General features: G+C 46.3%; 2 protein-coding genes across 6 annotated transcripts; one reads left to right on the plus strand and one right to left on the minus strand.

Moving 5' to 3' along the window:
* Positions 1-5: 5 nt before the first annotated feature.
* On the minus strand, positions 6-5,419 carry CD37 (CD37 molecule). 5 transcript variants are annotated; one of them, XM_036885373.2, is made up of 8 exons: positions 4,756-5,419; positions 4,579-4,647; positions 3,554-3,655; positions 3,362-3,436; positions 2,698-2,802; positions 1,795-2,031; positions 1,344-1,427; positions 6-314 (listed from the first exon to the last, which is right to left on the minus strand). In XM_036885373.2, the coding sequence occupies exons 1-8, from the start codon at positions 4,822-4,824 to the stop codon at positions 183-185; spliced, it is 873 nt and encodes a 290-aa protein (XP_036741268.2). In that variant the 5' UTR covers positions 4,825-5,419; the 3' UTR covers positions 6-182. The 5 variants fall into 5 exon arrangements, with proteins under 5 accessions (XP_036741268.2, XP_036741270.2, XP_036741269.2 ...); XM_036885375.2 differs by having other exon boundaries at positions 3,554-3,678; positions 4,575-4,647; positions 4,756-5,406; XM_036885374.2 differs by having other exon boundaries at positions 6-319; positions 3,554-3,678; positions 4,575-4,647; positions 4,756-5,354.
* SLC6A16 (solute carrier family 6 member 16) lies at positions 2,703-27,317 on the plus strand. The gene is given in 14 exon segments (XM_057493292.1): positions 2,703-2,950; positions 4,383-4,660; positions 19,792-20,211; positions 20,625-20,782; positions 20,972-21,247; positions 21,430-21,540; positions 21,723-21,816; positions 21,819-21,966; positions 23,335-23,531; positions 23,906-24,106; positions 24,226-24,499; positions 25,497-25,659; positions 25,815-25,934; positions 25,936-27,317. Coding segments are annotated over 12 exon segments (2,193 nt in total). The 5' UTR covers positions 2,703-2,950; positions 4,383-4,660; positions 19,792-19,847; the 3' UTR covers positions 26,023-27,317.

The following is a 27,317-nucleotide window of genomic DNA, read 5'->3' on the forward strand; positions in this document are numbered from 1 at the left end:
GGAGGTAGTAGGCTGTCAGATGGAGACAGGGAAATGAAGTTTATTTGGGGGAAGGAAGCTGGTGGCCGGAAGACCCAGGTCCCGCGGGAGAGATGACAGTGGTGGGGCAGGCAGACACCTGGGCACCCCGGAGAATGAGGAGGCAGAGGGCTCACCGGGGATTAAACAAATATTTACAAGCGTCAGGGAAGTGCCCAGGGTCCTGGAAGGGGTCGGGGTGGGGCTTTAGGAAGGGCGGGGCCTAGCGGTACCGAGCGAGTCTGTCGAAGACTTTGTCCAGGTTTCTGCACAGGAATATCGAGAGCGTCATGAAGCTGAGCTATGGAGAAAGGAGACGCTGTCAGAGAGGTCGAGGGGTTGCCGGCGAGAGGGGACCGGGGGGGCGGGTGGGAGTCCAGAGGGAGAAAAGTGAGGGGATCCGGCCAGGGGAAGAAAATAAGGCTCAGAGACCTGGGCAGGGCGGGATCACGGGAGGGGAGACGGGAGTAGGTAGGTGAGTGGGGCTAGAGAGAGAACCAGGCCTGGTTGAGAAAGATGGAGGCAGGGACGAGTTTGGGGGAAGATGAGAGAGGTGGAGGATGTGGAGTTAAGGTAAAAGGGCAGGAGTCGGAGCAGAATTGGAGCAGGAAGGGGAACAGGGTCGGGTGGAGGGAACGCTGCTTGTCTAGCGCAGGTCTGGAGTCTGGGAAGGGGTGAGATCCGGAGCAAGCCCAGGGTCCTTTATTCCGGAGGCCCTCCTCTTCGGCCTCCAATTCAAACTCGGCCTCCACCTCCGCACCCACGCTCTCAGTCCCAGGCTGTTCCTTGTCTTGATCCCAAAACGGCCAGGGCTCCAGGGCCATGGGCGGTTTGCCCGGCGGGGCCTTGTCTCCCCAGTTGGGGCACATCCTCCATGCCCCAGCCACCCCACAGACTGCCGCTACGCCCGCAGTTGCTCAGCACACCACAGCGGCCGCGGCCACCGTCGGCGCTCGCGGGGCTCGAACGGCAGGCGCCTGGCTCCTGTGGCTGGGGTTCCCGATGGAAAGCTGCGCGACAGCAGCAGGCTCAGCCCCGCCACACTCACCTGCGGGGCAAGGGGAGGGCTACTGCACTAATGGCGGGTGGGACGCCAAGGAGGACCAATGGGAGCCTGGCGAGGAAGGGCGCGCGGACGCCTGCTTCCTGAGTGCAACGGAGCTGGGCTCAGGTCTCCCTCGATCCAGGTGGTGGTAAGAAGGCCTGGTTTGGCTGACACCCTATCACGCATGTGCCTTTCCCCAAGAATGGGAAGACGCACAATGTGGAGCGGGGCCTTCTAGGGCTTGCAGGGGTAATCGCGAGTGGGGGCGGGACCAGATCACCTCGAGTAGACCGACGCCCAGACAAATGCCCACTATGGAGATGAGGTTATTGTGCAACCACTTCTGGAGGCTCCGCGCGCAGCCCTGGGGATGTAAAGAAAAGTTAAAGGTAGGGTTCTTTCTGAGATTCGACCTCAAGCCGGGGCCCACGGTTCACGGCCCATCCCTCACACTCCTCTTCCAGGCATCGCTCGCTTCCCTAGTTACCAGGGTTCTCTAGTCTCTCCCCTTCGCACCGTACAAGCCAACCAGGTACTGCCCTTTCAGCCAGGCCTTTTCTTTAGGCCCCGCCCTTTTTTCAGACCCCGCCCCTCCTGAGGGGCTCCGTCCCTCTGCGGTTATTCTCGTAGCCCCAGCCTACTTGCAGATACCTGATGTTCTGCGGCCCTGCCTCCCGGGGGGTCACTCCCTTCCAGGCCGACCTACCCCTCCTGCTCCAAACCCTTCCCACCTCTCGGTAGATGTAGCTGTTTGCCGGGACCACGCAAAAGTCTGTATTTTGCCTGGGCCGCGCCGGTGGTCCGAGCCGGCTGAACTGGGGTAAGGAAATCATATCGAAGACTGCAGAATCGTTGGTTGCCGATGAGTTATAGCAGGAGCAGGGCACGCGGGGTACCTCCGATTCGTTGCTTCTCAGGCTGGGGACATGGAACCAGTCCTGAGGAGAATTCCAGCCGCAGCAGCGCAGCTGGGAAAGGGACAGGAGTCAGAGGAACCGAGACTGGAGGGATGCAAGATGGTTTTGGTGGGGTCAGGGGACTGGGTGATGGGTATGAGGGCATGGTGGAGAGCAAAGGGTTAAGTGCTGGGTGTAGGGTTGGGGACAGTGGGATGGGCTGGAGTTGGGCCAGGGCCAGGGAACATCAGGAGAACATGGGGCTGGGAGAGACGAATTAAGGGGCGAACTGGGGCTGGGGGAGGACCGAAGATTGGGTGGGCAGTGCAATTCAGCCTCTGGTAGGGAACCGGTGGATGGGAGGGCTGGACCTGAATGACCTGGGAATGGAGTCCGGAGGGCCGAGTCCGGTGGGAGTTACAGTCACTACCCGGCAGGGAGTGGGATTTTGCTAGGGCCTTGGGGCTGGGGTCTTGTCTAAGCAGATGGCGAAGCCATTCCAGGGTCGGGGACCTCGGGGCCTGGGCCAACTGGGGCCAGAACTGTTATCTCCTGGGGGCGGGGCCACATTGAGCGCGGCAGGAGGTGGGGTGGGTGGGTAGGTTTCTGTAGGGTCTCTGAGCTGGGGGCCCCCGGTTTCGTCGGGGCGGAGTCTCCTCGAGGCAGAAGGCGGAGACTCGTCAGGGTCCCAGAGATGGGGGGAGGGGTGCACTTCCTGGTGGGCGGGGCCTCGCGCACCTGGAACTGCACATAGTCCCAGCTCTCCTCCGCCTCCGTCTTCTCCGGGTCTGTGCGGTACTTTTGGATCGTCTGCAGCACGATGTCCTTCACCCTCCGCTCCAGCTGAGAGGCTGAGAATGAGGCTGGCCCCCGCCCATGTCCCCACCTCCATCCGCCCCCGCCCACTCCCCAGTTGTCTCCGGGGAGTCGCCCGAAGGGTCCCTGAGCATATTTATGTCGCCCTTCTGTCCCTCCCGGAGTGTCTGGCTAGGTATGTGTCTGTTCCTCAGAACTTCTCTCTCTGACGGTTTCTACCATCTGTTTTTCTCTCTCACGGTCTCACATTAGGTCTCATCTCTTCCTTGGAGACTTTCTGTTTCTCTGAGTTGTTTTTTTCCCCTCTTATTTTGTTTCCCTTTGTGTCTATGGCTGTCTTGCTGTGCCTGTCGTCCTCCTTCGGCGTTGGCCTTTTTCTGACTCCCTATCTCCTTGTCCGTGTGTCTCTGCCGTCTCTGTCTCAGTGTCTGTGTGTTTCCGTCTTCCTGTGCCTCCTTACGTTATTTCTCTTTGTCTGTGTCGGCCCCAGTCTGCCTGTTTCCGGGTCCTTCCACCCCCTCCCACCCCTCCCACACCCACCCACTAGCTGCGGGGGTTGGGGCTGGAGGGGGGAAGGCAAGCCTACCCGGATCCGCTGAGTGGAGATGAGGATTCCCAGGGTGATCTGCGTGGCAAACAGGAGCAGCAGTATCCCAAAATACTGGGGGCAGAGTAGAGAGGTCAGGCTGAGCCCCTCCCCAAGACGCAGGGGCTGCCAGGGCCCTATCTGAGGCGGGCATAAGTAGTCCTAGAGAGGGAGAGAGGGAGGGGCACTCACCAGGCCCAGGAGGCAGCGTAGCTCCTTCAGGGCCCCCACACAGCCCAGGAGGGCAAGGCCCATGGTGAGGATTCCAGAGACAGCCAGGCCCTTGGACCAGATCTGCAGGGGCATGAAGGACAAGCCTGGGGGAGGTGAGAAGCAGTGACATTGGGCCCCGTGTTCACAGCTCCAGGTAGCCCAGTTTCCCAACCATGCAGCCACCCAAGTGGGGAGCAGTATCGTGGGGAGCCTCTTTCTGAGCTCCTGACACCCCCCCACCCTTTCTCTGGGTCTCTGGCTCTGCCCCACACTGAGTCTCTGTACCTCTCCTGAGAGTCTCTCCTCCTCTCTGAATCAGTTCTCCTGTCTCTTGGGGCTCTGGCCCTCCTGTGAGCCTCCTTCCCTTTCTTTCCTCTAGGTCTCTCTTCCCTTCTCTCTGGGTCTCTGTCCCTCTTTCTTCCTGGTCACTGCCTTTCCCTCTTTCAGTCTCTTTCCGCCCCCTCCCAGTAGTTTTAGTCCCATCCTTTGTTTGGTGACATTAGATTAATCACTTAACCCTCCCTGAGGCCTAGGGAACAATGATACCTAGTTCCTGCGGTTGTTTTGAGAAACACATGGGAGGCATGTGTTCAACCCAGGCCAAACTTATTAAATATGAGCTATTAGGATTTTGGCCATTTCCCTACTGTTATTATTAGTGTTATATCTGCTCTTAAGTGGAGAGAGGGGAAGATTTGTGGGAAGACCTGATGAGCACCTTCACCAGATCTGACACATAGGAAGTACCTGAGCAATGGCTATTATTATTATTATTAATTACTATTCATATGTACAATGCATTTGCCAGATGCTGCAGCTTAGAGAGGCGCGACAGTGGCGAGCCGTGAGGTGGGGCCTGGGGCCTGCGGCCTACTTAGGGAGTTGGGCACCCTGGGCCTTCCTGCGACAAGCGAGACTCCAGGAGGTTGCTTTGGGTGAGGCTGGGTTTCTCCCCCCCCACCTCCAGGAAGGCCCTCCCCAGTTGCCCCAGCCCCCTCACCCACAAAGGACACGAAGCTGGTCTTGTCGATGAGTATCCAGATGCCGAAGCAGAAAATCAGGCTGCCTAGAACCTGGGGAGAGGAGGTGAGAATGTGGCGGTGGGCAAAGGGGGCTGTGAGGTTGGGGGGCGGGGGCGGGGGCTGGGCTGGCTCGGTCTGGGTAGCCATGAGGCAACTCACGAAGAAGAAGAGGTTGAAAACGAAGAGGAGGTACTTGATGAGGCTGAGGCAGCTGTCCTGGGCCGACATCTTCTCCTAGAAGGGTGAGCGACCAGTGCTTGGAGGGTCAGGACAGAAGAAGTGTTGGTAGTGGGGGAGACAGACAGAAAAACAGAGGCCGTGAGAGAGGGAGAGAGAGAGAGAGCCCGCAAGAGAAAGGGAGAAAGGAAGAACACAGAGAAAGAGGAAGTTCCCTGGGGGCAGCCCCACCCCCTGCCTCTACCCACGAGTTGCCTTTCTTCTGTGCCTCTATCCCTGCCTCTCTCACCTACCCCACTGGGACCCACATACCAGTACCTGAGGGGCCTTGGAGTTTGCTGACACCAAGGACACACCAGGTAGTCCCTCTCAGCTCTCCATGGCTCAGGCTGGGGGACCCACAGGGACTCTGATCTACTCTGGGCACCTGGACCCTAGGCCAGCCCTGGACAGCGGCCGACATCGTAGACAAGACAGTCTGGCCTCACTGCCTGCTAAGCTGGGACATCTATGCATCTATCTCTGTGCCCCTTTCCTGGCCCTCCGTCTCTTGTCCTCCCCTCTCTGGGTCTCTCTTCCCTTCTTTCTGGGTTCCTGTCCCCGTCTCTCTGGTTCTCTGTTCCTTTCTCTCTGGGTCGATGTCCCCCAACCCCTGTTCCCAAGTCTCTACCCCTACCCTTGGCTGGGTTTCTGGCCCTCTCTCTGCATGCTTGTCCTCCTTCCTCTGTTTATCTCCCCGAACCCACCACCTGGTCATTGCCCCTCACTTGCAGTTTGCATCTTGCTCTTGGCAGTGTGGCAGGAGCTGGGCACCTGGGGGAAGTGAAAGTGCTGCAGGCCCCCAGTGGGAAGGCCCCCGGAGTGGGGGGCTGCTGGGCCGTGCCAAAACACCCAGAGCGGAAGCTGAGTCTCAGGCAGTACTTCCTGCCTCTGCAGTGGGGCCCCAAAGGAGGAGGCCCCTGGGCAGCCAGGATTGGCCCTGGGATCTCGGCAGTTAGAGTGGGGTTTTTGCAGTATTTGATTGTGTCTAAGCCTAAGCTGCATACCCAGCAGCCTCTGAAGTCTCCTGTGATGTGCCACAGGCTCCCCACTCTTGTCAGGCCCTGAATTCCTTACAGATTTCCAATGTCATGGGTGTCACTACCACCCTGACATCCACCCACGCCCTAGAAAACCAGCCCCTCCTTAGAGACCCTACACGCCGTCTCTCTTGAGAGCTTTCATCCACTATTTTATTTTTCAAGGCTCCAAATGCAATTAATTTTCTTATTAGTGTCATAAAAACTCAATTCATATTAATACTCTAATGATCTTTTTTTTACTCTGGGTTTTCTTTTCTTTCCCCCTTCCACTTTATTGAGGAATAATCGACAGATATAATTGTATGTATGTAAAGTATTCAACATGATTTGATACATATAATATTGTGGAATGATTACACATTCATCACCTGACATAGTTATACATAGTTATTCTTTTTTTTTTCTTTTCTCTCTTGTGGAGAGAATGCTTAAGAGATACTCTTAGCAACTTCCCATTGCCTGATACTGTGCTATTTATTAACTATAGTCACCATGCTGTACATTAGGTCCTCAGAACTTACTCTTCTTATAACTGAAAGTTTGTGCGTTTGACCAACAGCTCCCCGTTCTGCCTACTTCCCAGCCCCTGGTAACCATTATTCTACACTATTTCTATGAAGTCAACCTTAAAAAGAAAAAGATTCCACACATAAATGATACTATACATACAGTATTCATCTTTCTCTGGCTAATTTCACCTACTATAATGTTTTCCAGGCTCATCTATGTTCTCATAAATAGCAGAGTTCCTTCTTTCTTATGGATGAATAATATTCCACTTTTTTTTTTGGTGGGTCACCCTTTTTTTTTTTGGAATCATTTATCTACAATTACATGAGGAACATTATGTTTACTAGACTCCCCCCTTCACCAAGTCCCCCCCACATACCCCATTAGTCACTGTCCATCAGTGTAGTGAGATGCTGTAAAATCACTGCTTGTCTTCTCTGTGTTGCACAGCCCTCCCCATGCCCCCCCACATTATACATGCTAATTGTAAGGCCCCCTTCTTCCCCCCCTTATCCCTCCCTTCCCACCCATCCTCCCCAGTCCCTTTCCCTTTGGTAACAGTTAGTCCATTCTTGGGTTCTGTGATTCTGCTGCTGTTTTGTTCCTTCCATTTTTAATATTCCACATTTTTATATGTACCCCGTGTTTTCTTGATCCATTCACCCACAGAAGGACATTTAGTGGACATTTAGTTTCCATATCTTGGTTATTGTGAATACTGCTGCAGTGAACATGGATGTGTTGATATCTCTTCAAGACACTAATTTTATTTCCTTTGGATATGTACCCAGGAGTGGGATTGCTGGACCATTTGTTGGTTCTATTTTGAATTTTTGAGGATCTTCCTCTGTACTGTTTTCCACAGTGGCTGCACCAATTTGGCTTCCCACAGCAGTGCACAAAAGTTCCCTTCCCTCCACATTCTTGCCAACCCTTGATATCTTTTGGCTTTTTGGTAACAGCCATCCTAAGGGGTGTGAGGTGACACCTCATTGTGGTTTTGACTTGCATTTCCCTGATGACTAGTGATGTTGAATACCTTTTCATGTATCTATTGGCCAGTTGTATGTCTTCTTTAGAAAATGTCTATTCAGATCCGTTGCCCATTTAAAAATTGGATTGTAGGGTTTTTTTTGCTATTGAATTGTATGAGTTCTTTATATATTTTAGATATTAACCCCTTATCAGATATGTGGTATGTAAATATTTTCTCCCATTCTCCACTGAAAAGGCTGCCTTTTTGGTTTATTGTTTCCTTTGCTGTGTAGAAGCTCTTTTGTTTGCTGTAATCCCTCTTATTTATTTTAGTGTTTGTTTCTTACGCTTTTGGTGTCTTAACCAATAAATTATTGCCAAGATCAACTTGGCAAAACTCAAGGAGCTGTTTTCCTGTGCTTTCTTCTAGGAGTTTTCTGGTTTCAGGTCTTACATTTAAGTCTTTAATCCACTTCATGTTGATTTTTGTGAGTAGTGTATGACAGCGTTTCTTTTTCATTCATTTGCATGTGGGTATCCAGTTTTCCCAACACTATTTATTGATGAGACTATCTTTTCCCCATTATGTGTTACTGGCACCCTTGTCAAAAATTAGTGGACTATATATGTATGTGGATATATTTCTGGCCTATTTCTCAATTCTGTTTCCTTGTTTTTATGCCAGTACCATATTGTTTTGATTACTGTAACTTTGTATAGAGTTTGAAATCAAGATGTGTTCTTTCCCAAGGTTGCTTTGGCTATTCAGGGTCCTTTGTAGTTCCATACAAATGTTAGGATGTTTTTTTCTATTTCTGTGAAAAATGCCATTAGAATTTTGATAAGGATTGCATCGAATCTATAGATTGCTTTGGGTAGCATGGACATTTAATTCTTCCAGTCCAAGAACACTGGATATCTTTCTATTTATTTGTGTCTTCTTCTTTCATCAGTGTCTTATATCTTTCAGGGTACAGATCTGTCACCTCCTAGGTTAAGTTTATTCCTAAGTATTTTATTGGTTTTGATGCTATTATAAATGGTATTGCTTTCTTAATCTCACATTCATATAATTTATTGTTAGTGTGTAGAAACACAACTGATTTTTTCATGTTGATTTTGTATCCTGTAACTTGAGTGAATTCATTTATTAATTTTAACAGTTTTTTTTTTTTATGGAATCTTTAGGGCTTTCTATGTAAGATGATGTCTGCAAAGAGTTTGTTTTCTTCCTTTCCAACTTGGATGACTTTTGTTTCTTTTTTTTGCCTGATTGCTGTGGCTAGGACTTCCAATATTATGTTGAGTAAAAGTGGTGAGAGTGTGCATTTTGGTATTGTTCCTGATCTTAGAGGAAAGGCTCTTTAATTTTTCACTATTGAATATGATGTTAGCTGTGGGCTTGTCATATTGGCTTTTATTATGTTGAGTTACATGCTTGCTATACCTAATTTTTTTGAGAATTTTTATATGAGAATATGGTGAATTTGGTCAAATGTTTTCTCCATATCTATTGAAATGATCATCTGATCCTTCATCTGTTAATGTGGTGTACCACATTTATTGATTTGCATGTGTTGAACCAACTTTGCATCCCAGGGATAAATCCCTCCTGATTGTGGTGTGTGATTCTTTTAATGTGCTTTTGAATTCAGTTTGCTAGAATTTGGTGAGGATTTTTACATCTATGTTCATCGGGGATATTGGCCTGTAATTTTCTTTATATGAAGTATCCTTGTCTGGCTTTGGTATCAGGGTAATGTGGGTCTCATAAAATGAGTTTGGAAGTATTCTTTTTTCAATTTTTGTGAAGAGTTTGACAATGATTAGTATTCTTTAAATGTCTGGTGGAAATCACCTATAAAGTCATCTGGACCTGGAATTGTGTTTGTTGGGAGGTTTTTGATTACTGATTCAATCTACTTGCTTGTTACCTGTCCAGGTTTACTTCATGATTCAGTCTTTGTAAGTTGTATGTTTCTAGGAATTTATCCAATTCTTCTAAGTTATCTAATTACTCGTAGTACTTATAATCCTTTGTATTTCTGTGGTATCAGTTACTATGTCTCCTCTTTCATCTATAATTTTATTGAGTTATTTACTTTTTCATTAGCCTGACTAAAGGTTTTGTTTTTCAATTTTGTTTCTCTTTTAAAAAAACTTTCAGTTTTATTGATCTTTTTTATTGTCTTTCTAGTCTCGAATTCGTTTATTTTTGCTCTAATCATTATTATTTCCTTTCTTCTGCTACCTTTAGGCTTAGTTTGTTCTTCTTTTTCTAGTTTCTTGAGGTTTAAGGCTAGAACATAGATGCAAAAGTCCTCAACAAAATGGTAGTGAACTGAATTCACCCTTTTTCGTTCTTATTTCTTTTTTTCTTCTCTGATTGGGTAATATCAAGAGATTTGTCTTCATGTTCTTCCTTTGAGCCCATCAGTCCCTAATCCAATCCATCCTTCCTCCTAATTCTCTACCCTGTCCCCTCCTCTCTGCCCTCATGGCTCAGGCTGGCCGAGGACTTGTGCTGTCCCACCTGGATCCATACCTCAGGCTTCTCCCTGGCTTTAGTCTCCATGCTCCAGTCCATTCCTTCCATGGCCCTGAGGAGTCTTTTTGAATGCAGCCCTCAGTTACACAGCTCTGTGTCCAAATCTCAGGACACTGACTCACCACTCCTTCTCCCTCAGCTCCCATGTGTAAACCATCATGACATCTTCTTATGCGCTATCACTACTAGTATACTACTTCAAATCTATCCACTTTTCTCCAGCTTGCTACCAGCCCAATTCAGGCTCTCATCATTTTCTACACAAATAATTATAATTGCCTCCAAACTGATTGTAGTGGGTTGAATGTCATCCCGGAAGAGATATGTCTTTGCCCTAATCCCTGCAACTGTGATTTTATTTGGGAAAAAGGTCTTTGCAGATGTAATTAACAGTTTCAAGATGAGATTATCCTAGATTATCTGACTGGGTCCTAAGTCTAAGGACAAGTGTCCTTATAAGACACAAGGAGAGAAGAGACACTCCTAGAAGAGAAGACCATGTGAAGACAGAGGCAGAGATTGTAGTTATGCAGACACAAGCCAAGGAATGCCTGGAGCCATCAGAATTTATCCTTAGCCCACACATCCTATTATCTGCCCAGAAGCCAGAAGGAACCATCCTCCTGTTTCAAGTCAGTCACTTCTTTACTCAAAACCTTATTTTCATCTCAGGAAAAATCCCAACTTTTTACCATGATTTACAAGGGCCTGCATACTTCTCTGATCCCATTTATTACCACCCTTCCCCTCTGTCATTGGATCCAGCCACACTGGCTTCCTTGATGTTTGAAGAACCGGTCCAGGGTACTGATTAAATATCTTTGCCATTGCTGTTCCTTCTGCCTGCAGTGCTCTTCCCTGTTCTGTTCATAGCTTCCTTCCTCATCTCCTTCAAGACTGCTCCAGTGTTTTTCCTCTGAGAGGTCTTGCTTGATTACTCTGTCTATAGCTCCCTGCCTTGTCCCCTCATAACACTCTGTTTTGCTTTTTTAACAGCACTCCCACTCTAGGAAATTCTTATTTATGTGTTTACTGTCTTTTTGCAATCAGAATGTAAAATCTTTTTCATAACAATATCTGAGGGCCTAGGTAATTGTGGGGCACATCATTCAATAAATATTTGACTGAAATTTTTCCTGATGTCTTGAGTCCACAGTTTCCTGCCTCAGGGCCTTTGCATAACCTTGGACCCTGAGATGCTCATACCCCATTTTTCACATAGTAAAACATCCTCCAAACCTCAGCTTCAATGTTACTTCCTCAGAGAACTCCCCCATCTAAATTAGGTCTATGTGCTGAAGGAGTGAATAATTTCCACAGATTGTGATGCTGTCTAATAGCACCTGGACATTTTCCTATGCATCTCTTTGTTCGTCATAACAGTCTGAGCCTGTGGTCTTCAAAATGTAGCCTTGGGATCTCTGTAGGTTCCTGATACACTTTCAGGCGTCCTTGAGGTGAAAATTATCTTCATAATAGTATTAGGATGTTATTATTTGCCTTTTCTATTAGGATGTTATTATTTGCCTTTTCACTCTTATTTTCTCTTGAGTGTACAACGATGTTTTCCAGAAGCTGCAGGACATGAGGTATTTCAACATACCCAGTGCAGAAGCAGATATGAAAATCCAACTGTGTTCTCTTAAGTCAGGCATTAAAGAGATTTGCAGAAATGTACAACACTCTTCTCAATTATTTGTGACATGGAAATTATAGTTATTTTTCAAAAAAAGTTATTCATGTTAACACAATGGATTTTGATAACAGTATATATCTAGAAATTTCTCAGTTTTAATAGATAATGATGATGAAAAATTCTGAGATGTCCTAAAATTAAGTGACATAAAGGTCAGAGAATAGGGGAGGTAATCAGTCAATAGCCAAGGGCTGTAGCTAACCAGAGACTTCATGTTCCTGAACGAAATAATTTCAGCAATGATCTAGAAGGCTGCCAGAACCATTGTACCTCTCTTACACGTGAACGGTTCCTGACCGTTGTAAACAACCAATCCACAAGCCTTCTCTATGCAATAATCACCTAGCCCTGGACTTTCCCAACTTATGTTTGCCAGCCTTTCTTATCTGTAGCCACTGTAAACTTTAACAACTTTCTTTTCTTAAGACCCCTTATAAATATCCTCTGATTCTTGAGTTTGATGAACAGGTTGTTTCTGTTAACTGGCCTTGCTGCTTGGTGAAGCAGAATCTGTCTGTCCCAGGACTCGGTTCTTTATCTGGTAGCATCTGTAATGGCTCAACAAACACTTCAGAGATTCAGAGATTTCTCAGTCTCTAGAGCTTTAGATTTGTCACTAGATATGACTTACGTAAACATACAACCCACATAAATATAACCTATATAAATCATCGGGGTCTTTATCATTTTTAAGATTATAAAAGTGGCCCTAAGACCAAAGAGTTTGAGACCTGCTGACCTAAATAAATCTTTGGGTTTTTGATTCTTGTCTGCAATTGCAATAGATTTCTGAGCAATCTGATGGCAAGGTCCCTGTCTGTCTCAGTGGACACATACTTAAGGTTTGTCTAACTGGGGAGCCTTAAGTAAGCGTCAAAGGTTCAAAGGCAAGAAGAAATGATTGGGAAAAACAACTCTTCCCCTTCATCCTCATTTCCACCTAAGGGGAGTGGAAGCAAAACGTACGCTTCACATCAAGGATGCGGCTAAGAGCCAGGACAGAGCAGGATTGGGGAAGGCGTGGAGGGGAAGGGAGTCCAAAGAAGAAATCGGAGAAGGTGGCGCATGCGCGGGCAGAGGGCGCATGCGTGCGCGCACGTAAGGAGTGGGTATAGGAGAGGGCAGAGAGGCGGAATTATCCATTAGGTCAGTAGGGGGCGCGCTAAGGAAGCTGAGGCGCATGCGCAGAGGAACGGCGGGAAAGGCGGCACTGGAGGCAGAGCAAGGAGCGGCGCGAGAGCGGGTCTGAAGAGGCCTAAGGTGTTCGGTGGGCTTCTTAACAGGCTTCTTCACTCACCTTTTCGCTTGATTGACCAGACGGAAGAGCTCAGGCCTCAGGGCTAGGGTGAGGGTGACTTGGCCCCAAGAAACGCTGAAACGCTCGTAGATCTGGGGGCGTGTGACTGGGCGTCGCTCGCAAGCCCCGGGGTCACGGGTCGCCCTCAGGGGTAACAGGCCGCCGGACGGCAGCCTCCTGGACGTCCCGGGCTCGGCGGAGCAGGGGGAGAAAACAGGCCTGAGAGGGCCCCCCTTTCTTATCCCATGGGGCCCAGTAAACTGGCCTCAGCCCCTTCGAGCCAGTCCTGAGGCCCGGCCAGCACGGGACTCGGCCGTCGGTCCCTGCTCACTGGTCGGCAGAACTGGGTCCAGCCCCGTCACCTGCCTGTTAGGGATAGTTACTTCCTGCTTCTTGGGGAACCTTGAGGGAAGCTCCCCCTTTAATTTTTGGACATTAGAGCTCTGGGGAAGGAGGTAAGCTGAGAGGCATGGGCTTTTGTGGGAGATCCCAGCACTCCAGGAGGGCCAGGGGTGAGGAGGGCAGGAGCTGGGGGTGACGGGGAGGGTCTCCCACGTTGGGCCACCACCAGGGCCTCTCTAGCCTGGAAGACCTGCCAATGATCTGAGGGCTTTATAGGTGTCGCAGTGGCCAGTTTTCAGAATGTCAGTTTGCCAAAAGTCAGGTCTCTCACAGAAGAGTCACATTTAACCCATTTATTTGCAGGAAACTTGTTTTAAGGACTACTCTCTTTGAATGTGTTCAAGAAAGGTGGATATGTTTTTCATGAACACAATTTCCTTTCTTTAGGTGGACCAGAGTCAGGGTTCATGTTAACATCAATTATGAGAATCAGTAGTCTTGTTATTTTGAGGTATGTTACATTTCAGCTGCTGGCAAAATAGCTAGTAGTAGTGAAGATTTGTGCTTCTGAGGTCAGTTGCCAACTATAAGATAAATGTCTCAAGTTTCCACAACTTGGTTAGCTTTTGAACAAACTGAATCAGATTTGTTTTTCTGTTTACTTTCCACTGCTCCTTTGCTCCCAGTCCCCCAACCAAAGAAAAGAAAAACCCAAATGAGAAAAGTCACTATGGACACTTTTTAGAGTTTATTTGGTTTTGTGTTGATAACCCAAAGATCCTTGTTACTTTTTCTCTCTAGCTCTTGTGACACTGTTTTCTTCTGGCATTTCTCCTAATTCTCTGTCCATGTCTTCTTTTTCTTTATATTTTATTTTTAACATCCTAAGACATGAAATAGAATATGCATACACAAAAGTGCATGTAACATACAGAATTTTAAATGAGTAACTTTAAAGCTCTTATTTGTGTAACTGCTGCCCAAATCAAGAAATAGAACATTAAATAAAATACCTAGGAATAAACCTAACCAAGGAAGTGAAAGACCTATACCCTGAAAACTACAAGACACTCTTAAGAGAAATTAAAGAGGACACTAACAAATGGAAACTCATCCCATGCTCTTGAGTAGGAAGAATTAATATCGTCAAAATGGCCATCCTGCCTAAAGCCATCTACAGATTCAATGCAATCCCTATCAAAATACCAACAGCATTCTTCAACGAACTGCAACAAATAGTTCTAAAATTCATATAGAACCACAAAGGACCCCAAATAGCCAAAGCAATCCTGAGAAGGAAGAATAAAGCAGGGGGAATTACACTCCCCAACTTCAAGCTCTACTACAGAGCCACAGTATTCAAGACAATTTGGTACTGGCACAAGAACAGACCCATAGACCAGTGGAACAGAATAGAGTCCAGATATTAACCTAAGCATATATGGTCAATTAATATACGATAAAGGAGCCATGGATATACAATGGGGAAATGACAATCTCTTCAACAGCTAGTGTTGGCAAAACTGGACAGCTACATGTAAGAGAATGAAACTGGATTACTCCATACACAAAAGTAAACTCGAAATGGATCAAAGACCTGAATGTAAATCATGAAACCATAAAATTCTTAGAAGAAAACAAAGGCAAAGCTCTCTTGAATATAAACATGAACAACTTCTTCATGAACATATCTCTACGGGCAAGGGAAACAAAAGCAAAAATGAACAAGTGGGACTATATCAAACCAAAAAGCTTCTGTACAGCAAAGGACACCATCAGTAGAACAAAAAGGTTTCCTACAGTATGGGAGAATATATTCATAAATGACATACCCGATAAGGAGTTGACATCCAAAATATACAAAGACCTCATACACCTCAACAAACAAATAGCAAATAATCCAATTAAAAAATGGGCAGAGGATCTGAACAGACACTTCTCCAAAGAAGAAATTCAGATGGCCAACAGGCACTTGAGAAGATGCTCCACATCACTAATCATCAGAGAAATGCAAATTAAAACCACATTGAGATACCACCTCACACCAGTTAGGATGGCCACCATCCAAAAGACAAACAATGACAAATGTTGGTGAGGATGTGGAGAAAGGGGAACCCTCCTACACTGCTGGTGGGAATGTAAGCTAGTTCAACCATTGTGGAAAGCAATATGGAGGTTCCTCAAAAAACTAAAAATAGAAATACCATTTGACCCAGGAATTCCACTCCTAGGAATTTACCCAAAGAATACAAGTTCTCAGATTCAAAAAGACATATGCATCCTATGTTTATCACAGCACTATTTACAATAGCCAAGAGATGGAAGCAACCCAAGTGTCCATCAGTAGATGAATGGATAAAGAAGAGGTGGTACATACACACAATGGAATACTATTCAGCCATAAGAAAGAAACAAATCCTACCATTTGCAACAACATGGATGGAGCTAGAGGGTATTATGCTCAGGCAGAGAAAGACAAGTACCAAATGATTTCCCTCATTTGTGGAGTGTAACAACGAAGCAAAACTGAAGGAACAAAACAGCAGCAGAATCACAGACTCCTCAAGAAGCGACTAGTGGTTACCAAAGGGGAGGGGTGTGGGAGGGCGGGTGGGGAGGGAGGGAGAAGGGGATTGAGGGGTATCATGATTGGTGCACATGGTGTGTGTGGGGTCATGGGGAAGATAGTGTAGCTCAGAGAAGACAAATAGGGACTCTGTGGCCTCTTACTACACTGACGGACAGTGACTGCAATGGGGTATGGGGGAGACTCGATAATAAGGGTGAATGTAATAAACACATTGTTTTTTTGTGAAACCTTCAGTACATATCAATGATACCTTAATAAAAAAAAATAGTCTTTGTTTATTAATTCCATCATCTGGGTTATCTCAGGATTGCCATCTATTGACTGTCTTTTCCCCTGGGTAATGGTCAGAGTTAAATGTGTGAGTCTGTGTTTTGAGTGGTAATATAATTTTGGATTGTATCCTGGGAATTTGGAATGTTATGTTGTGAATTCTGTATCCTGTTAATATGCTCTGGAGAATCTTGACTTTTATTTGCTTATTTGTTTTAGCAGGCAATCAACCTAGGGAGGTTCGGATGGCAAGTTTTGTCCTATTCTATGGGTGTTGGTTATTATGTTAGTTAACATTTTCAAAGTCTCAGCTATGCTATTTGGGTTAGGATGTGCTGCCCGGGATTAGTTTGTGACTTGGCCAGTGGTTTATATCATTGTTCAGTTTTCTAAGCCTTTGCTTCGCTGCGTTTGTTGTGCGCTTGTGTCATTCAGAGGTGAGCCTCTGAAGTAAGAAGGGAAAATTAGCATCCCCTTCCCGCCCCCCGTTTGGTGCATAGGAGCTCTTTTCCTGGTCCTCCTGCAGTTTTAGCTTTTAGTGCTTGTTGTAGAGGGCCATAACTTTGCTTATTTTTGCATCGAGAGACAAAGGAGGGAAAAGAATATGTGAAACTCGCTCCCCTCCATTATAAGTCATTATTCACGTTTTAATTTAAATCCCTAGTCTGACCACTATTGTTTACTTTCCAAAGTCCTCCAGTAGTTGCTTTTAAAATTCTATCCAGAGATTTTTGTGTAATCAGTGAGAGAGACTGGCTGTATGTCATTAGCTCACTCCATTTTGGCAAGAACAGAAGACTAGTGGTGGTCTCTTCATTATTTTTGGCACTTAATTCTTCTGATAAATGATAAAATTGTATTAGCTTTCATGAAAATTAATGTCGAGACTTTTATTGGAATTGTACTGAATCTATAAATCAATTTAGGGGAGGAATTCCATCTTTACAGTATTGAATACTTCTGTCCATGAACATGGATATTTCTGCATTTATTTAGGTCTGTTTTAATATGGCTTAGGTTTATTTCTTCATGCCATAGAGGTTTTATTGTAAGTGCTATCTTTCCATTTTTTTTTAAAATTCACTTTCTGTTTATTTTTACTGTATAAAAATCCAGGGTTTTTTCCCCCAATGTTTATTTTTAACTTAAACTCTCATTGAATATTCACATATTGAATCATGCACAGATGATAATTCCAGCTAGATAAATCATCGCAATGTGAGCCCACTATCCTGGCTTCTGACACCATGGATTTGTTTTGCTTATTCTTGAACTTCATATAAGTGGAATTATATACTATATTCTCTTCTAGCCTGGCTTCTTTTATTCAAAGTAATGTTTCTGAGATCCATCCAGGTTGCGCATATCAGTAATTCACTCTTTTCATTGTTGTATAAACATTATGTGAAGATACCATCCCTTATATTTCTGTTGAATGCTATTCAGGGTGTTTAGAGGTTTTGGCTGTTATGAATAATGCAGCTATTCGCATGCTTGCACATGATTGTGTGCTTACATAAACATTTGGTTAGATAAACACTTTGGAGTGGCTCATAAAATATGAAAATACCTATAATATGTAGTTACATTCAACTAGTTTGCTGAAGTAGTTAATCAATCTATGTTCCTCCCAAAAGTGTGAGTCCCATCCTTTGGTTTAATTAGTCTTTTTCATGTTAGCTTGTCTAGTGCATATATAATGGTATCTCACTGTGGCTTCCTCCCAACATTTTATTATGAAAAAACATTTAAGCATACAGAAAAGTTGAAAAACTTATACAGTGATCATCCATGTACCCATCAACCTAGATTCTACAATTAGCATTTTACTATACTTGATTTATCCCATATATGTCCATCTACTCTCATTGTGGTTTTAATTTACATTTTCTTGTTGACCGGCGGAGATGAGTACTGTGTACCTTTTCATATGTTTCTGACTTTTGTATATCTGCTTTTGTAATATGTCTATTCAAACTTTCTGTTCCCTTCCCTCCCCTTGTTTATGTGGTCTGTGTTTTAAAATGTATTTAAACATTTTTTTTTGGTTATATGTTTTGTTAGTTTCTTACTGTTGCTCTAACTATAACTACAAAACTTGTGGCTTAAAACAACATGAATTTATTGTCTTAGAGTTCTGGAGGTCAGAAATCTGAAATCAGTTTCACTGGGCTAAAAGCAAGGTGTTGGCAGGCCCGTGTTCTTCACGTGGCATCTCAGGGAGAATCCATTTCCTAGCCTTTTACAGCTACTAGAAACCATCTGCATTCTTTCAATCACGTCCCTTCTTTCTCAGTCAGAGAGCATCCTCCTCCTCTAATTCTGACTCTCCTGCCTCCATCTATCCCTTATTAGGACCAATTACAGGGCTCATCATAGATAATCCAGGATAGTCTCCCCATTTCAAAATCCATAACAACCATATTGAAAAGTCACTTTTGCCATGTGAGGTACCACTCAGCAGTTCTAGGGATTAGGACGTGGATGTCTTGGAGGCCATTATTCTGCCTAGCACATATGTTGCAAATATCTTCTGCTACTCTATGACTTGTCTGCTCGTTCAGTTAATGGCAACTTCTGATTGCGTATCAAACTTTCCCTTCGTGACTGATGCTCTTTGTGTCCTATTTAAGAAATCTGGGCCTACCCCCAAGTCAGGCAGATATTCTCCTAGGTTTTTTCATCTAGAAATGTTACTGTTTTCCCTTTCATATTTAGAACTACAGTCTGCTCTGAAGAGATTTTTGTTTAATATGTGAAGCTGGGGAGGCCAACGTTCATTTATTTCTATATAGCTATCCAATTGCCCTAACAGCTAGATTTATTGAAAAGAATGTCCTTTCTCTACAGCTTTGCAGTGCCCTCTTTGTTGTAAATCAGTTATCCATGTATGTGTGTGTTTCTGAATTCTCCCAGTGGCATCCAAAGAACTTCCTGCAATAATGGAAATGTTATGTATCTGTTCTATCAATATGGTAGCCATGTGGCTGCCAAGCACTGGATATGTAGCTAGTGTGACTTAATTGTTAATGTTATTTAATTTTAATTTACATAGCCATATGTTATTTAATTTTAATTTACATAATAGCTACCACATGGGGCAGCACAGCATATTGCTCCAGTGATCTATTTGTGCCACAGATCCTGGCACCAATACCATACTCTCTTCATTATTGTAACTTTACAATTAGTCTACATTTTGTTCTTCTCCAGCAAGACTGTGTTAACCATTCTAGACCTTTTGTTTCTTTGTGTACCTTTTAGAATCAGATTTGTAAGTTTCCACAAAAACCCTGCTGTGACTTTAGCAGGGTTTTGCACTGAGTCTATAGATCATATTAGGGAAACTTGACCTTGTTATACTATTAAGATTTCCAATTCATGAACTTGTCATATCTCTTTATTTAGGGCTTTTTTATCACCTCTCAATACTATTTTATAATTCGTGTATGTGTATAAAGATCTTGTTCGCCGTTTGTTAAAATTACTCTTAGACGATATCTTCTGGTATTATTGTGGATGGTATTGTTTTCCAGTTGTTATGTGGTAGAGGCAGGCATTTTCTTGGTATCTTTTCCAGGGTGGGCACTCTATGTTCTTATCCACATAAGGATAAGAGGGGTGGGAGGCCTCAAGAGTTCATGTAGGATTAGGCTTGTCTTTCCTTAGCTCATATGCCTAAAATCTGCAGTTTTTGATGTCCTTAAGGTCAACACGGAAGAAGGCTGCATCCCTGCAGTTGCAGGAACTAAAGTCCACCCAGGATGACGACTGTTAATAAAAACATGGAGGCCCAGGATAAGGAACCCTGGATGTCTAGGACTTCGGATTCCAAATACCTAACTGCTACTACCTCAGTTTCCCCAGTCTTAAAGTCCGAGTTGTTGTCTGCTGAGGAACTGAATGGGAAGAAAGAGAAGGTTGACACTCTGTCATCACACATTTGGTTTGATGAAGATAATGATGAAGCACTGGAGACCACAGACAAAGATGAGCCAAAGGATGAAGCCCCCACTGACCGGCCATCCTGGGCCAGTAAAACTGAGTACCTCCTGGCCCAGGTGGGCTTCTCTGTGGGGCTGAACACCATCTGGAGCTTTCCTTATCTGTGTTTTCACAATGGAAGTGGTAAGCCTGGGGACCAGGAATCATGGAAGCACAAGGGGTTGGGGAGCTGGGGGCCTGTTCTGGCTACTCTGGGGTCCCTGAGATAGGTAGGGACTAAGGATTTGGGATCGTGGGGCAGGAGCCAGGTGCCTGAACACCTAGATGTTTGGAACATGGGAGCAGAATATCTGAATATTTCGGTTCATAAAGATGGTGAGGGTAGGAGTGGAAACTGGGTACCTGGGTCTTCCAGGAATTGGGGGCCAAGGGACTGGACATTGGGACTGTGAGGGATGTTGAAGTAATTGAGTCCTAAAGCCCGAGGCCCTGGGAGAGGTCACTGATAGGGAGCATGTTTTCCTGGAACCCCAAAGAGGCCCTGGCCCTGAAAAGCCGGATGGTTCTTAGAACCCCTCCCTGGATCCCCTGCACAGGCAGCTTTCTCATCATCTAAGTCTTCATGCTGCTCTCGGTCGGGGTTCCCCTTCTCTTGCTGGAGATGGCAGCCAGTCAGAGGATGCGTCAGGGCAGCTTGGATGTGTGGAAGGCCGTCAGCCCCTGGACTGGCGGTTTGGGGTATACCAGCCTCATGGTGAGAAGCCTGGGCTGCCCCAGCCTGCCCTCTGCTCCCCACCCCGATTCCAGCCCTAGTCCTGGGATGGGTCCGGTGACTTTGCTTATATGGGTCCAGGCCTGTCAGGTCCCCAGTCCTTGGGCCAAATTCCCCTCCTTTAGTTGGCCTCCTTCCTTCCCCTACTTCTGGATTCTCCCTGGCCCCCAGGTGTGCTTCATCACGGGCTTGTACTACAGCGTGCTCATGGCCTGGGGAGCCTTGTATTTGGTTCAGTCTTTGCAGTCTCCACCGCCTTGGGCTTCGTGTCCCTTACTGAGGAATTCCAGTGATTTTGGTGAGAAGAGAGGGAAAAGGGCAGGTGGGAGCGAGATGGGTGGGCCGCCAGTAGTGCATCTCAGTGTCTGTTTCTTTGCGGTCTGGTTCATTACCTGCGTCTCCACGATCAGAGGGCCCAGGGCCACTGGGAAGGTGAGCCGCCCTTTGACTTACTGATCTGATGGACCCCTTCTGTCTGAGAACCCCTGATGCTCTCCTAACTTGATGTCTGTTGGTCTCCAACTTCTCCCTCCTTCTAATATGCCTTCTGATTCCCAATAGCCTTGTGTCTTACTATCTCAAGTTCTGCCTATGCTGAATTCTATTTCTGAACCATCCTTCCTACTCAGATGCTGTATGTCTCAGTGACCCTTCCCTACATCTGCCTTTCCTGTCTCCTTATCCGGAGCGTCATGCTGGAAGGCGCACATTTTGGTCTCAAGAGTCTGTTGGCTGCCAAGGTGAGGTGACCCCTGCCCTTTAACCCTCTTACCCAAGTGGGGGTGTCAAGGGCATTTGTTGTTGTCTGTCTGATAGAGGCTGTCTTCTCTCCCTCTTTTTTATTCCTTTTAATCTCCCATCTCAGCCACGGTTTACGCCCCTCACTTTATATCCCAATTTGTACAGTCCTTCTCCTCCTCAGGTGCCAGCCCTGTACTCCGAGGAAGTGTGGCGCCGGGCAGGGAACCAGCTCTTTCTGTCTGTAGGCTCTGGCTTCGGCAGCTTCACCGCAATAAGCTCTACACCCCGTGGCCCAGCAACTGTGTCACTGATGCTGTCGCTGTGGCTCTTCTCAGTCCGACCTCCTCTCTGGTGGTCACGTTGTTTGTATTTGCCATAACGGGCCACTTGGCTACAGAGACCAGCAAAAAATGCTGCCTGAAGTGAGCCTACTATTTCATATGGAGATCACGATAAGGATCAAGGTCTTAGGAATAGCCCACAAAAGTCCAGCCTAGCCCCCCACCCCCGGGATATTGGCCCAGTCAATATGGGGCCCTAAAATCGGAGCATCCTAAACCTTAGAAACACCTGAATCTCTTCAACGCTATTTCTTTTAGCGCTACCTTTCTAAAGTAGGAAAGCCCCAAACACAGAGGTTTTCAAGGGTGTGTTTACCCCGTTCTTAACTGGGGGCTCCCATGGAAGACATTAGGGGATACCTTCAGCTGAACCATTAGACAAAAAAGTAGGGGGACCCCCAGGGCCAAAGCCCTCATAGTCTGTTCCCCATTGTCTTCTCCTGTGACAGTCGTTCCAAAAATATGCCTTGGACATTTTTAAAACATCTATTTACCAACCCCTGTGCTGTGTTCTGGAAACCCAGCTAATGGTGAAGCACCACCCTTGCACTCATGAAAGCCACAGTCTTTTGAGGAAGCAGATACAAAGCAGATAATCCCAAACTAGATGAGAACTGATAGTAGGCACGATGTGAGACAGAGGAGGGAGCTGCTAGCTTCCACGGGCAGCCAGAGAAGGCTTCCTAGTGGAGGCGGTCCCGGGCTGAGTTTGCTGCCTGAGAAATCACTGCTACAACCATTCTTTCAGATATTTCCCATTCATACACCTATATATGAAAACATACCGTTTTTAAAAAGTTGGATCATACCATACTGCTTTTCTTCAGTTTGTTGATTTGCCCTTATGAAAATAGATTTTGAGCAATTTTCCATGGCAGTGAGTATAATTCAGTAAACTGAGTAGGGGTTGATGGGTATTTGCCATCTGGAGAATGGGTGTGGGGGCACAACTGCGGTAGACTGAATGGGGGTGGAGTGGGGCAGTTCTAGGCAGAGAGAACATCAGGCACCAAAGACACTGAGGCAAGAGAGCGGAGCACGTGGAGGAATGTTTACTAGTTGAATATGGCTGAGCAGAGGAGGCGAGGAGAGTTGTGAGTGATGAGGCTGGAGTGGACAGCAGGTCCAGAAAGCCGAGAAGCCCTGATGTCCTGACATGGTCTGGTAGGAGGTCAGGGTCCTAACGTCCTCAGTGATACTGCAGCAAAGGCCCCTGCAGGTGTCCACAGAAGTCAGAAGTTCTCTGGCCTCACACAGACACTTCTGTGATGGTGACAGTAGGTGTCCGGCAGTGGTCCCGAGGGTCCTGGAAACTGAAGTTTCAGTGCAAGCTCTACTTTTAATGAGATCGAAAACATTATGTTAATGATTTCCCTTCTCATCTAGAAGATAAGGGAGGAAAAGCTATCTTAAAAAGCCAAATGGTTTATATGATTCTACCTCTGTCCCCAGGAATGCTGAGACAGTGATGAGACTGGTAGCAACGCGGGTGCTACCTCCTGAGGTCCAGCCCCCGGATAGTCTGTGTCATCATCCAGACCCCATCTACTCCATGTGGCTCGGCAACCTCCCTGAACAAGCCAGAAGCTTAGTCCTACCATATCTGTCCAATTGCAGCTTATCTGAGCAGCTGAAGGAGGTACGTAGTGGTGGGTGATCCCCTCAGCGCCCCAAGTGCACCAGGAACTCCAGTTCTCCTTCAGTGTCCGTAGAATCCAGAAAGGCAATTCTCAGCAGCATCCTGGACAGCTAAGACCAAGGTTCATCGTATCTTTCTGTGATGAGGCAGCTGTAGCCCCTGAGCATCAAGCCCTGGCATATATATGAGCCTGTTTGTCCAAGTCCAAAAGAGCTGCTAGGCCAGCCCTGTCACAGGAGGAAGTCCTCATGTTTCAAGGCCCGATGAGTAGGACAATGTGCATTAACCATGCTACTGATAGTTTCCTAGGGGAGGAGACAGCAACAGAGTTAGGACTCTACGGACTGAGCTCAGAGCCCTCACCATCCCTCCCTACATTCACAGGTCATGGAGGGTCAGGTGTGGTCCTTGTGGCATATACTGGCATCATCTCTGTGTTTTCTGGATCCACCTTCTGGTCCTTCATCATCTTCATATTGCTGGTGAACCTGGGGCTGTGCACCATGACAAGGATCATGCAGGTCATCATTATCCCACTCCAGGACACCTTCTCTTCCCTCAGGAAATACACAAAGCTGCTCACAGGTACTCTGACCTCTGACTGCACTCCCACCTATGGCCATTGTTTACCTTAACTCCAGTGAAGCTCTTACCCAGCTGAGCTTGGATTCTGACCTTGATCTAAATCTGTTGTTTTCCTCCAGTGAGTGCCTGTATGTGTATGTTCCTGTGCAGCCTTATTTTTGCATGGCCCTCTGGCAGCTACTATGTGAACCTGCTGGATGAATACTGGGCATCTCTGTGCCTCTTCTTCATTCTCATCTTGGAGAACATGGCCATGGCCGGGATCTATGGAGCCAGAAGGTGTTGCCCTCAGCCCAGGATCTTCTGCCATGTGCCCACACAGCCAGGGTCCCTAGGGAGCTTTGGCCTCTCCTGTCAGGTCTCCAATCCCAGGCCTATGGAGAGCCCCATAAGGTGGGAAGGAGGAGGGCGTGGGCTGGCTCCTGGAGAAAACAGTCGCAGAATGGAAAAGTGGGGAATAGTCCATATGAAGTCCCCGGGGCTCCTGAGCCCTGCTTTTAACCAGGGTTGTGTTGGACATCTGAGACATGTAATCCCGTGCTTTCCAAAGTGTGCTCTGTGGCCCAGCAATATTGGTATCACCTGGAAGCTTATCAGAAATGCAGACCCCCAGGCTCCACCCAAGACCTTTGAGTCTGTACCTGCATTTTAGCAGGAATCCCAAGTGATTCTTATGCACACTAGTATTTGAGAACCACCGTGTAATCCAAGGGTAACAGCATTTCTAAGTGAAAGCTGTTCCTGGCATCAGTTTGCTGCTCCATACGCTCACTTCCAAATATCTCTTAGGGCCTCCTATGTGTCAGGCAGGCCTATGGTGAGGAGTGGGGATACTGGGATAAATTATGTTTAGTTTCTGCTTTCAGAGCACATAGAAGAAAACATATAAACAGATTCTTGGGCAGTGTGAAAAGCCTATGTATGATAGAGGCAACTGAGGACTATAGAAACCCAGCTAGTTATCTAAAGAAGACTGAAGAGTCAGGCAAGGAAGGGATGCCTGCACAGAGTGTAGACAGATGAAGGGAAGCTTGTCAAGGGAGAGAAGGAAGGGCATTCCAGGCAGAAGGAAACGGATTTGCATATATATTGGAGTTATGAAAGTGTGCAAAGAAAGCCATAGATATGAGCTTGAAGAGACTACACCAAGGAGCTTGGCTTCTCTCCTGTGAGTGATGGTGAGAAAAATGTTTAACAAAATCCTGGGGCTGGGACAGAAATCAGACTGAAAGGGGATGAATTAGAGGCAAGAAGACTGGTTGTAGAGGTGAGCGGGAAGATTTAAGAAATGTTAAGGGCTCTGTTCCAGCCGAGGCTTGGATTGAGCCCTCCCCCAAGGCTGGGTAAGGCCTGGGTGGGCCTCCCGGAGTCCCGCGGCTCTTCCTCCCAGGTTTCTCGCAGACCTCAGCATCATGCTGGGCCGCCCCGTCTCCCCCGTCTGTCGCTGGCTGTGGTGCTGTCTGTCTCCCGCCGTGCTGCTGGTCCTGTTTATAACTACCCTGACCCATCTGTCTCTGAAGACCATCAACTACTTGGCGTAGGACTCAAGCACTGTGAGCCTCCCTCCCAGACCCCATGGCCTCTAGGGAGTGGGAACAAGACTTAAACCTGCCCTTGCCTCTAGGACTCAGTCATCTCATTCTCTGACTGCCTGGGGATTCAGTCATTTACTCTCCCGCCTTGGTTTGTCTCCCCCTGCCCTCTGCAGCCTTTCGCTCCAGAGAACCTGGGCATTTTAAGCCTTCCTCCCCTTTCTCCACAGTCCAATGAGGTGATCCGAACTTACCGGTCATGGGCGAAAGTCTTGCTTGTCGTCCTCATCGTCGTCCCTCATCTTTCCCGTCCCTGCCTACTTCTTGTACACCCTCGTTGAGGTGGCTTTTCCAGTCTCCATGATCCGCAGTAGGCCGCAGTAGGACCTTAATTACCCTCAAACCCGAAGCTAAAGTGGGCTCACCGAAGGCCCTTCCACAGTTTCAAGTGAGGCAAAGCCTGAGGAAGACTATTAAAATGGATAAATTACCAGGGAAAGAACTTGCTGACATGTAATTCCTCTTGGAAATAAAGACTTGGTTCATTTGGCAAAACATCACTTCTGTTTCAAAATGTAACTCCCTGGCTGGCACTGTAGCATTAGAAGAGGTAAACATAGCAACTGCTAATATAACTTGACCCAAAGACCTTTTGTTTTCCTGGATTGGGGACGTTTTTCTGGCCTGATGGGGATTAACATAGCAGTCATTCCACTCATCTCCCACACTTTCCGTCACCAGAGGCCTAATAATGGTGTTCTTTGACTTCCAGGATTTGGTTGCTAGTGACTGCTGACCCTGCTTCTCCTAGGCTACCTTCCTCTTTGAATTGGTTCTATGAGATCTCATCCCAACGAAAGTAGGGCAGAAATGGTGCTGGTAAACAAATCAGTTCGGTGGAGTTTTGCTTTTGTCATAAAAAAAAAACGGTGCAACTCGCAGTCTTGACTTCCATGGACTCTGTCAGATTCAAATGCTGGAATCCCAGGTCTTCACTGCCTAGTGCTTCCTGTAAGTAAACTGGATCAGATAGAGATAATTTGCTCAGAAAATAGTGGATTCATTGATTATGGCAAAGTGGTTAACTGTTAATTGGTGACCTCCTCATATTTCTTAAAAACTTGAAATAGTTGATTACTTTACCAAGTCTACTAAGGGGCTTAAAACTTTATACAACATCTTTATTTTTACTAAGGTGGTGTAGGAGCCTGCAGGAAGGATATTGGCAGGAAATGAGGGGGAGAGTAGAGGTTGTCTGCAGAGACTGAACAAGACCCAAGGAGGATTTCATCTGGGGCAATGTGACATACAATAAATAAAATTAGACCAACGAAATACACCATATTATAAGACGCCTAAAATGTAACCTAAGATATATCTCAACAGTCCTCTTTAAATGCATAGATGAGTTTAGGAGAAATTAAGGGAAATCTCAAAGAGGCCACCTATTACCTAAACTTGAATTCAGGTAGGTAACCAAGTGTTAATGCTGTTAACAATTTTGGGACAAATGCCACTCCCCATAACTTTTGGTTTTAAAGGCTAAGCAAGACAAAGCCTCTGTGAAGACAAAGTCCATGAAACAAAAGGACCTCCCCCTAAATGAAAGCTGGAGGCTACCCTCTGTGAAAGAGTTTGATAGCAATAAAATGTATATGTCTTGGTCCTGTCTCTGATAA

Source organism: Manis pentadactyla, chromosome 15 (assembly GCF_030020395.1).
Source record: "Manis pentadactyla isolate mManPen7 chromosome 15, mManPen7.hap1, whole genome shotgun sequence".
Taxonomy (NCBI): domain Eukaryota; kingdom Metazoa; phylum Chordata; class Mammalia; order Pholidota; family Manidae; genus Manis; species Manis pentadactyla.

What these genes read in the sequence shown, in the direction of transcription:
- CD37 (XM_036885375.2), bottom strand. Translation starts at nt 4,824, where the DNA reads ATGTCGGCCCAGGACAGCTGCCTCAGCCTCATCAAGTACCTCCTCTTC. An exon ending in TCTCCACTCAGCGGATCCGG is followed by an intron (nt 2,803 to 3,361) that starts GTAGGCTTGCCT and finishes TCAGCCTCTCAG; the next exon opens with CTGGAGCGGAGGGTGAAGGA. An exon ending in ACAGCTACATCTACCGAGAG is followed by an intron (nt 1,428 to 1,794) that starts GTGGGAAGGGTT and finishes TTACATCCCCAG; the next exon opens with GGCTGCGCGCGGAGCCTCCA.